The sequence below is a fragment of the Aquila chrysaetos genome, chromosome 5, assembly GCF_900496995.4.
Source record: "Aquila chrysaetos chrysaetos chromosome 5, bAquChr1.4, whole genome shotgun sequence".
Lineage (NCBI taxonomy): Eukaryota > Metazoa > Chordata > Aves > Accipitriformes > Accipitridae > Aquila > Aquila chrysaetos.
In genome coordinates this window covers 63,487,650-63,505,702 of record NC_044008.1, presented here as the reverse complement: position 1 = coordinate 63,505,702, position 18,053 = coordinate 63,487,650, and the positions used below count along the sequence as shown (strand labels likewise).

The window sequence follows — 18,053 nt, the reverse complement described above, 5'->3', positions numbered from 1 at the left end:
TCCCAGGCAGAACAGAGTGAAGTTGACGTGACTGTGATTTTTCCAACATTTTTAATGAGAATCATTCTGCCAGCAGCTAAAATGCTTTTAAACCATTGCAGTGATATTTTAAAATGTTAATTTATAACTCCTAAGCTCACTAGCCTGTGCAGAAATATAAGCACAGGAACATGTTGTCTATAGTGAACCATCCACCATCAGCTCAGTCCCTCCCTTATACAAAATGGCAGAGGAAGAACTGGATACAATTTCAGAACTCTCCTCCTACTCTCTCCTGCTCCTTTTCCACCTCCAAATCACTCCATAACAGGCACCTCACAGATGAGCTAATTACCATATCTTGGTTTAATTAGAATTAATAATAAAACAGAAATTTTCTGGTCCTTTATGGTTTCTTGAACAAGCATGAAGTGGATGTCCACACTGCTGTGCTCATTAGCTCAGCCCAATGTTGACACTAAGCCTTGGGTTGGAATGCTCTCAGGCCTGGCCAGCTCAGAGGACTGGCAGAAGACATCAGGTCTGCCTGCACTCCTGTGCAGATATGCTTCAGCAAGGTCTTTCAAGAAGCATTGCTCCTCCCCGCAGTCCCATATTGTGTCTGGAGCTTTTTAGTATCTTCACAACAGTGTCACTCAATTTGCAATAAGACAAAGTTTTCAGGGCAACTTCTGCTTTTTAGTTGCTTCCCCTCCACCTCAGCTTTAAAAGTCACCTACCTTCAGGTCAGGGATCCCATACCCTTTCCTCAAAGTGATCTGGAAAACCTCCAGAGAGCTAATGAAGGCTGCCAGTCTGGTCAGGCTCTGCTTGCCGCTTCCGCCCACGCCAACCAGGAGAGCGTTTCCTCTGGGGGACTCCAGGATACGGCTGATGCGGCAACTAAATTGAAGCATACAAAATCTCTCATTAATAAGAGTATTTTTCTTTTTCTCTGCCTGGTGCTTTTCAATACATATTTTATTCGCTAAGTAATTGTATTCTGAATGGGATGAAAAATGTCAATCTAAGAGACATGTCAGCAATCAATCCCCATCTCTGCTGAGACCTATACAAAGGACGTAGCTGATGAAAAAAAATAGTTTGGTGGCAATTCAGACTGTGTCCAATTTCTTTTCCACCTGCCAAGTCCTGCTGGACTGAACTATTTTAAGGTGAAGGCCTGGACATCTTTGCAGGGAGGACAAGGGAAAAAGCACATTACATCAACATGCAAAAACTGAGAACAAAATTCAAGGCCCTGATACACCTCGCCAGTAAAGGTTTCTCTTCACAAAGCATTTGGGATTCATGTTCAGGTGAAGAGTCCTGCTATGCATTAAAGCATATTCATGTATGTCTAGAACAGCATAAAACCTCTCTGGAAAACACAGTCCCTGTTTCTTATTTATCCAAACCACCACTACTTAAAAGTGAGATTTTCTCTCTTAAAATGAACTTGCTATTGTTTTCCAGGTCTGTTCACTTGTCCTGTCTGAGAGTTGCATGGTTATCTCTGTCTGCCTCCAATTCATTCTCTTTAAGCAGTTGCTGACATCCCCACGTGTTAAAATCCCAAGTGAGGGAGATTTAGAGGATCCTACCTGTGAAAACCTCACTGCCCTGTCTTAAATGCAAGCACCATTCCCCTCTTCACAGCATTGCCTTTATTCAGCTCCCCTAACTGAGTATTTTCCTAGACTAATCTAATTAATTTTTCAAATAAGACTGCGAGAAATACTGTACTGCTTTATTACAACTCAAGTACTTTATGATCTATGCACAGACTACCACCGATTGTGAAATTATACACAGAAAAGCAATCCAGTTGGTGTGGAGAGCTTTAGTGTTCCCGCTTTCAATTCTCTAGGCTAGCTCTCCCCAAAGATGACAGTGTGGTCTCTGCCCTCAATGTGCTCTCCGGGGCTGCATGCTTTGTGAATGTGCACAATGAGCCCTGGATTAGGAGATGACTGATGAGTGAGAGTATCTCCCACTTCCTTACATAAATTAAGTCCTTTTCTTTTATTTTTCCTTTTTTTTCCTTTTTTTTTTTTTCTTTTTTTTTCCAACTGAAAATTTTCAGCAAATTCAAGCTGACATTCATAACCTGTTTGAGATGGAATAAGTTGTGTATTTCAGCAAAATACAATTTCCAAATGCAGTGAAAGAAATTCACCCAGCTCCAGTGAAAATCATGCTGAATACTCAAACTTTGCCTTCCTCATTATTCACAATATTAACTGGAGGGATAGTGCCACGCTTTGTTGCAAATCCCAATTTATGTAAAGTGCAAATGGAACACAAGATTAATATTACTGTCACCTTTCTGCAAGCAATGCAAGCAGAAACACCTATGGACATCAGGTTGCACATGACTCATTAATACAAAGAAATAAATGCCCATACTATAAGGGAAAATATGCCCCAGCATAGCTGGCACACTACACTGCAAAAGTAACAGGTTGTTGAGCTCTCAGAACAGAAATGGTTAAACAGCTAGTTAAAAGAAGTAGCACTTTATATGTAATTTTTTAATTTACATGAGAGTAACTGCATCAGGCTGCCAGGCCCAGCAAGAACTGAAATCACCCGCACTGGTATGCAGCAGGACAGCAGCTTCCTTCTAGATTAGAGTCACAAATCTGCACCTCTTGATACAATGTTTTCACACAAAATGAGTTAAAACTATGATTTACAGGGCAGGTCCATCTTCTGAAGTGATCTAAGGCCAGATCTGCATTTCAGCATGCAGAAATCAGTCTGTCTCTGCTGGGATTCCCAACAAGCGTTTAAATCATATTTGAAAGCTGGAGGTACGCCTCACTATCTATACCACAGACATGTAAATAGCTTTGTAATTATTGACTGGAGGCTTGCTATTTTCATATAGTCCCACATGTCCAGTTTCCAAAGGGAATCCGTGTGGACCTCCAGGCATCTAAATGCAAGCAGGATTTTGAGAGGATCAAAGCAGTTTAAATGCCTCAATCCATTTAAACTAGTAGCCTGAATGCACGTAATCTCACTTTATATACATTTGAAAATCCCACTAAGAACCTGTGTAAACATGGCTCTAAACCAGTTGTGAAAGCATTTAGGGAAATCCCAGTATAGCTAGTTCTGCAGCTGGCTGTCAAGTGAAGACAACAAAGCACTTGAACATTGTCATGTACAATAAATGTTCGTGCCATATGCAGAGCATCAAGGGCCAAAGATATCATAACAGCAACCAGACTTTAAAATAACCACCAGCAAGCAGTCCCTCCATCTGACAGCCCCAGGCAGCCTCATGGTTTCAAAAGTGCCCTCCAAACACCAGCTACAGAAGCAGCGCAGTGTTTGTACTGGACACGCCACACGGGCAGATGAAGCTTCTGCACACCTCCAGCTCCATCAGCTATAATTATGGATACCTACATCCTCCAGGAAACTTCATGGAAGCAATCTGCGTAGATAAATGTTATGATGAGACCATAAAGCCAGAAAATCCCCTTACACATGGCACATGGCATCCTCAAATAGTACCAGGCTCATGGCAGCATTGACTTCATTGTAGTTGTCCAAGGCTTCCACAAGAATCTGGTTCAACTCCTCCCAGGTTGGAACTGACCTATAGCTGGGTTCACCGATGCCTTTAGCAAAATGGCAATAAACATTCATTCGCTTGGTCTGCTCTAAAGTTTCCTCAATGTCCTGTCAAAGAAAAAAAAAAAAAAAATGTATATAACAAATATAGGAAAAAACATGGCAGCTCTATGCCATCTTTCCAAGTAAAGTATGGTGTTCCAGCAAATGCCTTTTTATGCCCCTTTAGTTGCACCTGCCTGTTGGAAAAGAGGGAAGAGGGACAAGAGGGAAAGAGGGGTAAAGGAAAAATCCCCAGTACTGACTTCTTTTGCTCTGACAACTTTTTGCAAATCACAAAAACTCAACTTATTACCTTAAGAGAAAGTGGCCACAAGAAAAGCCCTGCAGCAATAGCCATAGCATTAGGCTGTTGCATGGACAATGATACACCTGGAGTAAAAAGTGCTGTCTGCACTACTTATCACTACAGTGATACTTGTGTGATTCATATGGCAGCACTTCTGGGTGATGCCAGGCCTGAAGGAAAGCCAGTCTAGAGCTTTCATTTGAAAGGTATTTTGGAAAAAGGGAAAGCACTAGGGATTTGTGCCTGCGTTTCACTTTGCTCCCATCAAGACCAGGGATCTGACCCTTCTCCTGCTTTTGCCACATGAGACTCAAAGCACTTAAATAAAGGAATTTAATTATTCACAGAGCCCAAATCTCCTCTCCCCAGGGCCCTTATGGAGTGCATCATTTACCCATATCACAACACTGGCAGCCCAGGATATGGATGACAGAGATTTTGCTCCTGCAAGAGCGTTGCCCTCCAGGCAAGTGAGAGATGGTCAGACCTTGGGTCAAACTTTGCTTTCCCAAGGAACTTTTTTTCCTGTAAGTATGTATGTTATTATCAGAGTTACGAACTTCAATACTTACATCATAGAATTTCTTCACCATCTCCAGCTGGATTTTATCAAAGGTACCATAATCCTTTTCTTCAACCATCTTATCCCGGTACACCCGGTTTGACTCATGCAGGTAGAGTTTCACTAGGTCTTGGGGTTGCTTCAGACATTCGGGGGTAGAGAACAGAAGGCCCTGTGGAGAGCAGAGACAGCAAGTAAACCCCATCTTGACCCTAAGGGACTAACCTCGCCCTCAGCATCCAGGCTATCACACTAGAATAGGGCTGAATCACTCTAAATGCAGAGTTATTATAGCAACCTGCAACTGAACTTCTGAATAAGCCCCTACTCAACAGCCCCTGGATAACATGCCCTTTGTTACTCCCAATCTCCCAAAGCAGTTTATATTCATTATAGTCATTTTAATACCCCAAACAGCATCCCCAATGCAGCCTGGCTCGGCTGGTGGTCCTGATCTCAGCAGCAAAGTGCATGCAGAGTCAGGCACCAGCCCAGATGTGCGGCTTGTTGCATCCCGACACCACACCATGGGTGCTTTGTTAAGAAGAAAAAATAGTTTGGAAATTTTAGTGGCGATGATTTTTTTTTTAATCAATTAATTTTAATTAGGTGCATTCTGCCTGCAGGAAATATTAGTTGCTGTCTGCTTATCACAGTATGTTTACCATGAACTCTATTAAAATGCATAAAAGAATTATATTTCAAAGAGGTGTCGCCTATAACTAAGCCTATTAACAGCACACAGGGTTTTCAATGGCATGAATTAAATAGACAGATTTTATTCCTAACATCTAATTATTTATACATAAAATATAAAATGTTTTAAAAGCAATGTAAAGCAGTCCCTCTCAGCTTACTGGCCCATGGCTCAAATAATTTAGGTTTCACATTTGTCATTGCAGGTGCCAAATTGTTATTTTATTTATTTCAGAAAAAAAATTAGTGAGAAGATCTGACAACTCGAAGAGAGAAAAGTGAAACCCATCAGGTCCTAAACTGATTTAAAAAAATAAATTTAAAAAAATGACTCAGCCACTCTAAAGACACCCCAAGCCACAAAAATTGTTGTGTTCTTGATGCAAGCACACGTAAGGCTACCTCAGAGGGAAGAAAATCCACCCTTCACGAATCTGCAATCAGTTTATTAACTGGACACCTGAACGTCTCTCCTTTTCTCACTTTGCAAACCTGACCCTCCTCATTCCTCTCAGCAGAGCTACCAGGCTCTTCCATGAACACAACCAGCTGCATCCCCAAAGAGCAATGGGGTTACTCCGTGTGTGAGGTTGAGCTTCCAGGGGATGCCATAGCATCTACAGCTGGAATGCACAAAGGATGCGTGGTCATGGGTCACTGCATCTGCGATGGATGTGGTGCCAACATCAAAAAAAAAAAAAAAAAAAAGAAAATGGATAATCCCTTGCCCTTTGCCACACCAATGCAAGTTTTATCCATCTGGCTGTTGAGTCCTCAGGTTGTACTTCAGCCAAATCTTTCAGCTTCTCCTCCTCGCCAGGAAGGCCAGAAGCTGGTTAGGAAACCCTCCCTGCCACACTGAGGCTTCTCAGGACAATGATATCAAATATCATGACATTGGCGATAAAATAGCAAAATGCCAGAAGTGGCCTTTGCTGAGAGGAGCAGCTGTGCCCATTGGGGTGCAAGGGGATCGCCACTGGGCTGTGGGGAACCACCACCCTCCAGCTGAGACTCATCAGATCAGGATTTATTACCGAGTAATTCTGAGTGACAGGCTCCTCAGCAGCTTCATAATCACCCCAGGAGATGATGCATATTTGGCACAGAAACAAGGAATATGCTAATCATCCCAGCAAGACTTGTTGCTGTCATGCATCAACATGCTAGCGGAGACGGGCTGTCATGGCTCTGACAAGGCAGGACTTGACCTCAGCCAGTTGCTTGGATTTTTCCCATGATCTCCGTGGAAAGGAGGAGAGTAAAGAGCACCCATGACCCTGTCAGCCTGTCAGGATGTGTGTCTCCTCCCAGCAGGACCTCATGTGCTCTGCACCCACTACAGCTGTGCTGAGGGAAGTCCAGGAGATATTTCTGCCGCCCATCAAAGCTCTGCAAACAGTGACAAGTATACATCAGCACATCTGCACAATTAGTAGCCCTGGCCCAGGGCAGGACAATTCCCACTGTGTCTCTGTTAATGAGTCCGAGCCCACAGCATTACCTCGAACACTGCGTCATCACTATCCTCTGACAAGGAATGGTCTCCAAAAACCTTCTAGCACAGCCACACACTCCAGGCAGCTCTCTTCAGTTGTATCCCCCTCCACAACCATCAGTTCCCCCTAAAAGCTCAGAAGCCTTCCATGAAAGACCAGCTTCCATGCAATATCATTTTCTTCATCTATAAGTTCAGGTGCTCTAGATTTAATTTGAAGCCACCCACAAATAAAAGGATCGCTTATTTTTCTATAGTAAGATGCACAGCTCTGGTACTGCCCACAGTATGTTCAAGTCCTACATCACACAGCTAAATTATTTTTGGTGATAGAGTAGCTCTTCAAAGAAGATATTCAAAGTCATATGGTCAGATGGTCCAGTGGAGAGAGACATTTAACTTTTTCTTTCTCTTTGCACCCTAACATGCTCTTAGGGGCATACGTGGAAGAAAAGTATATACTTCATCTCTACATGGAAATACGTTGCACATAGATAGCCAAAATAGAAACAGAAGAGGCCTCTGCACATACAGGACAACCACAGAAAGTCAAAGACTTTGCATACTGCTACCTAGAACACAATGAAAACTAAATGTAGAGAGAAGCTGAATGTCTGGGTTTAAAAAAAAAAGAAGCACCACCAGAAATGTTCAAGCCATTCTGGTAAAACCTGCAAAACTGTAAGACAGGTCCAGAAATCAAGGTCTGAAGCAACATAATGTGAATCCTGGACACCAGGCTTGCTAAGTTGATAATTATTTCTACTGCTTAAGTTTTGCATCCTGCAAGGCTCCCTGCCAGCAGGCTGGCTTCCTGCTAGTGCTGCTGTGGGTAGCCCAGTGAGGGGACCGGGGGTAGCATCAGGATGTACAGCACAGCTTCCCCTGCACGGGGAGGGAAAGTGCATGGGTGAATGTGAAGAGTTAACAAGCTCCCACGGACGGGGTGATCAGGTGACAGAACAGAAAGTCTCCCAGGCATAAAAAGGTAAGAAAAATAAATTACTTTTTCTCTTTCTTTGCAGTCTAAAGAACATTTAAAATAATAATAACTTGTGCAGCATAGTGACCCCTTTCTAGCTGTCCTGCACTGTTGGACTCAGCACCCTGCTCTCCTCCTCCCTGATGTTACTCTTGGGGCTCCTGGAGCAGCCTCAGTACTTTGGGGACAGCAATGACATGAAAATGGTGACAAACACAGCATTACTATCAACAGCGTGTGGGCCATGAACTCAAAGTCCTATTTAAAGGTATTGTACCAATTTTAAAATATGCTTATCAGGGAGGATTGACAAGGGGCTCCAGCCACCCCACCGGCACCGCGTAGTGTTGTGGCTGCTGCATGTGATGGAGCAGCCCATACCCAGCCGCTGGCGTCTGGATCTCTGTTAGGAAGAGAAATAGCAGAGATGGTAAGACAGAAGGAGGGGGAAGCTCTGAAACCAGACTGGTTCAGGTAACCAGATCCCAACCAAGCCCAAGGCTAAGTGATGCCAAACAACCGCGCCAGACCAAGGAACAAAACAAAGGTGCTGCTGACCCTGCACCAGTCTCACAGTCGCTGCTGTCCCCCCTCTCCAGCCACACACCAGCCCCCAACACACAAGGTGCATTTTGGCATTTGCAAGCCTGAAGTTTGCAGGGCTCTTTGGCAAGTTCAGCCATGGGTAAATATGAAAATTCCTCCCCGTGCAAAGGAGCATGAAGTCTGCCGGCTGCTAAAGCCCGTGTGGAGGCGAAGCGAAGCTGGAGCAAGGCATGCCAGAGCCACTGCTATCATCTTGCTGTCAGGAAGAGATAGAGAAAGTTCTCCCTCAACTGCCGCAGATCTTAATGTGACATGCTGCTTGAAAATCTTGTTGGAAATGGGAATAAAAAGCAAAATACAACCCTGCTGAGTCTATGATTATTATTTTACAGAGATGACAGATATAATTTAGAGCATAATACCATGGTAACCCTTTCAGATGGAAAGAAAGACAGCAACAGGGCTTTCTCTGGTGTGAGCCAGCAGGGAATATATTTTTAAAAAGCATAATCCACAACTCTGTCACTGCAGAGACCTGTCTTCTTTAATCAAGGGTAAATTGCCTGGAGCGTACCAATCAATTTAACTCTGCAGTGCATGGTGGGACCCAGAGGCATGAAAAGGTGCCGTAGAAATGCAAGGCAAAGTAGTGTCAGACTTTAACCACAGATGGGACCCACTACAGAGAGAAAGTAACTGATAACACCTTCTGATATGCCCAAAGGATTATAAAGAACTGAAGGGTGACCTTGCCTCCGCAACAGTAACATCAGTAACAGTAAGTAATATAGTCCAAGGACAAGGAGCCAGGGCTGCCATTCCTGCAGATCTTGCCTAATCCTACGCCAGCCCCTTCTTGCCCATCATCCTGGACTGTGGTTTCCAGTTTCCCAAACGTTTACAGTGAGATGTGCCAGCAAATTTAAGCTGGTTTATTACAGCCAGATTTTACAGTACTTGCTGAGCTTTCTGTAACCGTTCAAAACCAGCCCATGAGGCTGGGGGGTTGAAGATGATCACAGATTTTTGAGGCTCCTTGTTATTTTTTTTCAAAATCAGGAAGGAGCATCCCTCAATCCAGACCCTAGTGGGTTTCCAGGCCAGCAGTGACCTGTGTTTGTGTGTTCATCAGAGAAACCATTCCTGGTGCTTGTTTCCTTCTCTCTTTGGTTCCCCTTCTTCACCCACAGCCCTTCTGCCAGTCCCTACCTCCCTGGAGACTCGTGTCCCCTTTGTGGAGCCAGCCCTCCCACAGTAGGCATATACATATCACCCTGGTGCCACACAAGAGAGACCAGCTTATTTCTAGGTGAGGACCTGAACCAAAGTGTTGCCCTATGGCCCTTGGCCACCTGATGCCAGAAGAAGCAGTGGCACCACTGAGTACAACGCTGAGGCATTTAGTGTTGTCATGATAAAGGTGAAGTCCAGAGACAAAAATCAAGTGAGAAAGTGGATAAAATCATTGATGTGGGGGAATACATGGAATTTCCCACAACCTTCCAAGTCAACACAACTAGGGTGGTTCATCTCAGGGGACCCCTACTCTACAGCCAAGAGAGCCTCAAAGGCAACACAGCTCAAGCACTTCAGACAAGACAGCCACAGGGAGCAGGCAGATACAACAGGGGAAGACACCTGTGTCCTTGTACAGCCACTGGAGCCCAGGTGGGATGTCCTGACATGTTTCAAAAAGCACTACACACCCACACTTGGGAAACAGAGTGAAACCACACCTGTGTCCCTGGCAGGGGGAGCTGGACAGTATTCTGGCCTCCCCAGCCTTGGATGAACCTAGATATCCTCACACACCTGAATCTGAGCATCTTCAATTGGAGCCAAATCCCACCTGAGACCTGCAAAGTGCCCATGTCTGACAATAGGACAGTCACCTCAGACTCCTTTCACCTCCAGTGAATGAGGTGCTTCAGAAGCACAGTCCCTCAGAGCTCTTCTCCATGTTTCTGTGAGGATGAGCTGAACTTGAACTACATACAGAAATGCCCATTATTCTCTGTTGAGGGAGAGGACATGACTAGCCAGGCAAAAAGTAATCCCACTGAAGATGCTCAGATCTCCAGAGATGATCATTCCAATTAGTCAGGACAAATATGAACAGTGCTTGACAAAGTCAATCCACTGTTGCCTGTCAAGCCTTCTACCCCTGGGTGTATAGCTTGCTCTTTTTCCCTTTGGTTTCACCAACACTTTTATTTGTCTAGACAAATCCCTCTGGCATTTTGCCGTCATTTGGAGTGAACACCTTCTGGAGTCACCTTCAGCTGAACCCTCGCACCAAGCAACACAGACATCAGCCTGATCAGCTCAGGCCAGGCAGCAATAGGTATTGGGTGCAGAAGGAAAAACGTGAAAGCAGTAAGTACCCATATCTGTCTGCTGAAAGCAATCGCTGCTGACTTGTTTTAGGGCAGTCTTCCTTGTTCTGTGCAAGGAACTCGCATGCATACCAAGTCCAAAATAATTCATTGTTCATTAGCTGCAGCAATTGAGATACAGGTTCTTGGAGTGTTTCGTAATGAGACAATTAACACAGGGATCCTTGTCATAAGAGCTGTCAGGCAGTTTTGACAAGGGGAATCAAGCTGGATTTGTAAGGCCCTACTTAAATGTTTAGGTACAGTATTAATATCTAATATAGTATGATAATGACAGAGCCACTGGACAGATTGCAAATGGAGCCATTGTTAATGACCTGTGCAGAGCCAGCAGTATCACAGTACAGTGGCAGCAAGTCCTGGGGCTGACTCCTCCACAGCTGCAATTTGCATATGGTTTGTGCCTTTAATAGTTAGCATTGGCTGCTTGTATAATTACAGAATAGCTGATAAAACAGCAATCCCCAAATGCCTTTTATATATGCAGCTATTATGCACCCAGTGTTTGATTGCTTGTCCGGGATTAAAAGGAATTTGAAAAAGGCATTATGCACCAACCTACAAGTCTTACATCCACCAATTCTCCATCTTCCCCCAGGCTGAGGAAACTCAGATGGCCCTGATTTTGGGGGGGAAGGGGGGGTGTTTCCCCCTTTATTTTTTTTTCTTTTTTCTTTTCTTTTTTTTCCAGATAGCATCACATGAAGGGTCATAGACCAGATGGGTAGACTGCAAGGTGGGGTGAGAACTGGCTGGACCACCAGGCTCAAAGCTCTAACTGGAGACCAACTACCAGCAATGTTCCTCTGGGGTTGGTACCAGGGCAACACCGTTTAATGTCTGTCTCCATGACCTGGGCAGTGCACTCTCAGCAGGTCTGCAGATGATGCTGACCAAGCAGAGAGGTTATTACACCAAAGGGAGGGACCTTGACAGGCTGGAGAAAAGCTGTGTGAGGTTCAAACCACTTTTGGGTCCCCCAGTACAAGACACTGACGTATTGGAGCAAGTTCAGTGGAGGCCACCAAGATCATAAAATGGTGGAGCACAGGACATGCAAGGAAAGGCTGAGAGAAATGGATTTGTTCAGCCCAGGGAAAAGGTGAAGGGAAGTCTTACTGCTGTCTACAACTACCTAATGGGGAGTTACAGAGAAGACTGAGCCGAATTTTTTTTTGGAGGTGCATAGCAAAAGGACAAGAGGAAACAAACACAAATTGCAGCAAGGGAAATTTGGACTGAAATAAAAATATATAAACTTCACCATAGTAGATTTAGCAGTGCAACAAGGGGCAGGGAGGCTATGGGAACTCCAGCCTTGGAAACATTCAAAATTTGTCTGATCAGCCTGACCTAACTTTGAAATTGGCACTGCTTGAGCAGGGGGTTGGACAAGAGAGCTTGAACTAAATTATGAATTTATGAAGATGTAACAAATGCAACACATGGAAACGCATTCCCAGAGTCCAGAGCTTCTTCCACACTCAATTTCAAGAAAAAAATTGTGTTCCAGCAGAGCTAAACAGGAAATCAGGAGATCTCAAAAACCCGCAAATATTTAAGGTAAGGAAATAATCAAGAATGAATAGCAAAAGGCAAGAAAGGATTTCAAGAAAAAATGAAAGACAATTTAAATAAACATTATGAGACCCAGGAGCCAAACTCCCCCACTCCTGCAGCCATGTGATAAACGAAAAGCCATCTGAGCTCCTGTCACTGCTCCTACCCTCTAGCCCAGCATCTAGATCTGGCAGGACATTTTCGAATACCCCACGACCTTAGCACCTTTCAAGCAGACTACAGTTAAAATTAAAGCTTCCCATTGAAATGCTGCTTTTCTCTCCCTCTGTCTTTCAAAGCACAGATTAACTAGAAGCCAGGATTTAACATGACCCACATCTAACGTCAAAGGCTGCTGATGTTTAGCTGAGCAGAAGTGACAGGTCTGATTCCTTCTTGACACAATGGAGTTATTAACTTTTTCAAGGTCCTGTTCTTGGATTGCCCATTGCCTGTCATTACTTCAACTCTTGTCTGATGGACCAGACCACAAGGCACTGAACTTTCAGTACATACTTTGTAAAACAGATGTTAATAAGGACAGCAACAAATTACAAACTGGGGGTTTAAAACAGGTTATGGTGTTTCAAACCTCTTGATTTGGCTGCTGAGAACTTTCTCAAACTTTATTGATCAGCCTTAAACTCTGAAAGGCTCTTTGAGCAGTAATACTTACTGCTCCAAAGCATGAGATTTCTGGGGAAAAAAGAAAAATATAAATCTCTCCACTGTTGGAAGAAAACATTTCTAAAGCTGAACAACTTCCTCTTGATACAGAAGTGGCTCCAGTGGTAATTCAGTTTCAGCAATTAAGTCAAAGCTGGGTTTGATTTATTTATCAACTCTTTAAATGCCATGCTTCATGCACATGCTGAGTACCCGACTATCGAAAAGTTAAGAGGACATGCCAGTATAGGCCAACAAGCGGTACTGGCTCTAGGCAGAGCAGTTGAACTAGTTACTGTTGTCCTATCTTCAGGGCCAGTAGCCCACTAAGTATCCACCATCTGCTTCAGTGCAATAAAATAATTTCCCTGTGTGGTGGAGCAGTGCCATTAATCCCAACATTTACACATGTGGAACTGAGGCTCACAAAGAAAATCCCAGCTCCATCACACTTACCAACAGTCACTTAATTGTGCTGAAGTCAGGAGCCCAAAGTTCCCTTCAGTTGGTCCCTTTTAAAGCCAGAGGGCATTTCAACCCACTCAAAACCTGCACCTCCTTCTGGAACAATTCATCCCTCCCCGTTGACCACAGGAGGCTGGAAAGTAGATAGGTTTCTAACTGATGTTCCTCAAAGTCATGGGTGATGGCTCTGGAATCCATTCAAAACCAATCAGGAAATAGGGAATGGCCCAAGGTCCTCCCCTTTACTCAGGGGACACACATGCTGTGTCATTGCTAGGTGGGAGACTGTGTTTTGCTCACCATGGCATCAGGACAAGCTCCAAGTGCCATAGGACAGCAACTGCACTTACTTGGAAGATATTGGAGAAGTCTCTCAGGTTGAAAACGTAGTGGAACTTGATAGCTGTTGGCAGGAAAGTAGCAGCTACTTTCTGATGCAGTCCCAGGGCAAGGGCAATGAGCTGCTGAGCTGATTTTTGCACAGCCCCTGAGAAACTCCCACTTGTCAGGTGCTGCATTAAAATGGTGCTGTAGATCCTGGACAAGGCATCCTGACCAGGGATGGAGAGAGCAAAGACGCAGAAGTGACGCTGAGGAAGAGAAAGGAAGACATGGAAAGGTCAGAGAGATGGGCAACCACCTCTCAAGCAAAATGCCCTTGGGGACTTGATGCGATTGGACACAATGCTAAATAATCTCATCTAGGTTCCCTTTCCCATGAAAGGTTGCACCAGATGATCTTTCAAAGTCCCTTCCAACTAGGGGGTGGTGGTGGTGGTGGTTTTCTTTGTTTAGGTTTCCTCCCCACACCTCTTTTTAATGAGAATATACTGCCAGCTCCATCAGGAAATTTTAGAAACCAAGAGGCTTTAATGAACTATGTTTCAGAGGTAAATATTAGCTAAATGAAGGCAAAATCTGTCTGTATGAACCAGAAGGCTGTCCTGAAAGGAGGTGTTAAGCTGGCTGGCAACCTGTGACTTCTTCCTCTGACTGAGCAGCAGAATGTGAGGAAAAACAAACAGGGGAATAAGGAAGCAAGTCTGCTGCTTCACCATTAGGAATTACAGTCGCTCAACAGATTCCTGCCATTTCTACTGATAAAACGACAGCAGGATCTGCCAGTGATTTTCTTCTAGCCTCATGTTTAAATAATCCACACAAAAATAAAACCAGCGAAGTGTCTGCCATTGCACAGGGTTTCACCTGCAGACGAGGGTTGATGGTGAAACTCCCCGCAGTGGGGTTCATGCACGACACGTACTGCACATTCGTGATCTCCTTCAGCGACAGCTTGGTCCTGTCGTACCTTTGGGCAAAACAAAAGCAGTGGCATGGTGACTGCGAGAGAGAGCACCAAGTGTGCAACACCCTGGCAGGCACTGCTGAGAGCACGGGCAGAAAGCCTGGACGTGCCTGGCAGGGGACACGCGGCACGCTGCGTGTCCCCCCCATGCCTCCAATGCTCCCGTGCAAACAGCAGAGCCCTCTTTCTGCCTGACTTCCCCGACACCCACGGCCCAAAATTTCTGCCTCCATTCCACTGTCTCCATACTTAGGAAGCTTTTGGCCAAGCTCAAGCATGACCGCTGCTGAGGAGACTGGAAATTGCTGAGTCCCTGCCCTGCATTCCCCATGGGGAGACCTGCAAATATTCCTGTCCCATGCAGCACTGCTAGCTACAGTGTAAAATGCACTGATCTCCTTCCAAAACACTGTCACTGTTTTTCCTTTAAATTACCTCTGCCTAGAAAATGCTTGTTTGCTGCTGCCTGAGTGAAAACAATATTAGGTGTTCACAGAAGGGGCAGTTCATACCAGCTGAGGCCAAATCCATGGCCTTCCTCCACTCTCAGCATCTCAGGACATCAAGGCCGAGCACCGTGCTCCCCTTGCAGGCTTTGCACTGGGACCACAGTCACGAGCCACAGTAAGCGCAGAGCAAAGCTCCTCTCAACCAGGCTATGAGCAAGTGAGTTTGTTTGCTGGGGACAGGGGAAACCCCAAGGGTCCACAAAGCTTGGTTCACCCAGAGCCTCCCAGCAAGCTCCAGCCCAGCTCAGCAGGATGCGATGGCAAACACAGAATGGGAAGAGGGATCTGCACTTTGACTTCCTCTCAAACCCCATCCCCAACACTGGAGCTGAAGAAAAAGGTCTCGGATGACCAAGCCTGAGCAGCCTCCTACCAGTGGCCGTAGTCCAGGTGCTGCCTGATCAGCGTATGGGGCTGCACCGTCCCGTAAGCATCCACTTCAGGCATGTTCAGATCATCAATGAAGTACACAAGCTTCTTGGTACCTGGAGGGCCGTAATTTCTGCCAGCCTTTTTATCCAGAGGCTTCTCAAGCACACCTGTATGGAGGCAGAGGTGCAAAGCTAAGACACCAGGGGAATCATTGGTGCAAAATAAAAATTATTTCTCAACCCAGCTTAATGCCGTGCTGTGTGTAGCTACGGCAGCCCCAGGAGGAGCTGGGCTATCCATAGGACAGGCAGGGCTCATCTTGCAGCACAGGGGGAAGCCCCCAGCCCCCTCCAGCTGGCATCTGGGCTGTTTATTGCTTTTTGGGGAGGAAGACTTGGTCTCGGCACAGGGTGCTGCTCACCAGCAGGACAGTGGTTGTCCCCAAGCTGCAGCTATAGAGCAGCTGGGAGACCTGCACAGGGCTGGCAGGGACCCCTGGGCAGCTTTTCGGCCTGACTCAACCCAAATCAGAAAGCTCTCAATTCCTCCTTTCAAAGAAAATATGACAAACTAACAGTCTGCTACAAAACAGGTCTAACTCAGAGCAAACAAAAGCTTTTCATGCAACATAAACCCTTCTGAAGCCCTTCTACATAATTTTTTAAAATAAAACTTGCTTGCTGAGGTTATTCTGATCCGTACAACAGAGCAGCGAGTATACTCTGCTGCCTGCCCAGCAATACAGTGACCGCACCATTAACACAGGCAACAGCTGGCTGGGAAGAAGCTGTGGGCACAGAAGCCCATGAGCAAAGCTGATTTTCTGAATTTAAGTGCATTTTCTACCTCTGTTGGAAAAAAGAAACAGGTGATTTTGGGGACAAATTCCTGTTCATCTTCAGAACAATCAAAGTAATATTTTTTCTTTAAATGCACCAAATACCCACGAGTTCTCTGATCCCCTCCCCAGCATTACCCAAACCTCCAGATAAGTGACAAGACTCAATTCCAACAGAAGCTGTCAAATTACCACCTAGTTTTAAGTGGGGTCATGAATAAGCAAGGGAAAGCATGGAGAGAAAGGTTTCTCATTTCAAAGCTTTGGAAGATTTTAATCTGTTTTAGCAGAAGGCTGAGGTTATGTGTTACTCTAAATTATAAAATGTGGGGAATATTTATAATGCTGGGCTGATATTTAATAAAAATCACCCCACATTGCTGCACATAATGTTTTATAGGTTATTGATTCCTTTGATTGCAGCCTGAGCAACCTTTACTGACTCAGTAAGTGGAAAAGCAAACAGAAGCAGCTCTCCTCTGCCCAGACCCTGGGATGGGTTTTCTGCCATGTGCTTACTTGGAGATCATCCTTGGTCTCAGGAGCTCACTTCCCTCCTGAAGATGGAGGCAGAATTTGTTTCATTTACATGGCCTTGGGTTGTCAACAGACCTATAAGGTGCTGTAGAGCAGCATGGTAAGTAGCAATTGTTTGTAACTAGGGAAGACTGGTAAATGTAAATGGGATTGAGAATTTTTATAAAAATCTCCTTGTGAAAATGTACACTTAAGCCATTCATTATCATGTGCAGAAGTTATTAAGGAAGATTTATATTCTGCTTTTTTCAGACCACAAATCTTTTAAAACACCATTTTTTTTTTACTGCTTCGGTGCATTGCAGACAGCTTGTCTTTCCCACTACTCAAAATTCAGCTGATTTCTTGTCATAGACAGTTGCTGCACAAAGGAATGAATTGTGCTAAGAAAAATGATGAATCTTTCCTCAGTGGAGTCTCTCTCCCCCTTCAATAAAGCCACAATATTTGAAATTTCTGGTAGCAAGTTAAATTAAGTGTTTCAAATAAGCATTTAATTTAAATTTAATTAGTCCTTAATTAACATATAAAATCAGCCCTTTTTGAGGTTAAACAAGTATGCAGGAGATTCATCACACTGAAATGCAATTACTGGGGATCAAGTGACATGTTCATGAAAGTTGCATTTTAATTCAAAGCCATATCTCACAATAATAATAAAGGGTCCATGTCTCTGCCTCTGGGATCCTGACATACTCAAATTAGCACCTGAAAGAAACAGTCACTGCAAACGAGACTTAGCAAGTGCGATTCCTCTTGCCTGCTGGCTGTTGATCAAGAACGGGAAAAAAAGACCCCAAACCAAAAAAACAACATTTATTGCAATTTTCTCAAGGCAGATCTGGAGCAGAAAGGTGCTGAATGACAGAAGCCAGAGCTACATCTGATGGAGGAGCAAGGAGGAGCAGAGGCCCAAGAGGGCATGAAGCAGAGCGAGCAGCAGACACGAGGTCCAGGGCAATGGGCTGAGAGAGCAACAAATGCCACAGAAAGTGGTATTCAGTCACAATACACCACAGAAAATCCCAAAGCTGGCCCCAGGTTTGGGCAGAGAGAGTGTCTGGCTCCTTTTAATCCCTATGCACATGGCAATTCTGTAAGCCACAGGACCGACAAGGATGGTTTGAACCACATACCTGTACTTCCACTAAAGGGTGCATGCTCTGCACCTTATAAATCTCTGTATCAACAGGCACCTTGTGTA

The 18,053-nt window shown here is 44.7% G+C and overlaps 1 protein-coding gene across 3 annotated transcripts in view; it reads right to left on the bottom strand.

The window, feature by feature from the left end:
- Positions 1 to 18,053, bottom strand: part of DNAH9 (dynein axonemal heavy chain 9) — a 210,907-nt gene that overhangs the window by 125,477 nt on the left and 67,377 nt on the right. For all 3 annotated transcript variants that reach the window (XM_041123817.1, XM_030015630.1, XM_030015631.1), the window contains 6 exons: positions 15,476 to 15,641; positions 14,494 to 14,596; positions 13,638 to 13,877; positions 4,489 to 4,650; positions 3,479 to 3,675; positions 720 to 882 (listed from right to left, as the gene is read on the bottom strand). In XM_041123817.1, the coding sequence (XP_040979751.1) occupies positions 720 to 882; positions 3,479 to 3,675; positions 4,489 to 4,650; positions 13,638 to 13,877; positions 14,494 to 14,596; positions 15,476 to 15,641 (1,031 nt within the window). The remainder of the gene's footprint in view (positions 1 to 719; positions 883 to 3,478; positions 3,676 to 4,488; positions 4,651 to 13,637; positions 13,878 to 14,493; positions 14,597 to 15,475; positions 15,642 to 18,053) is intronic.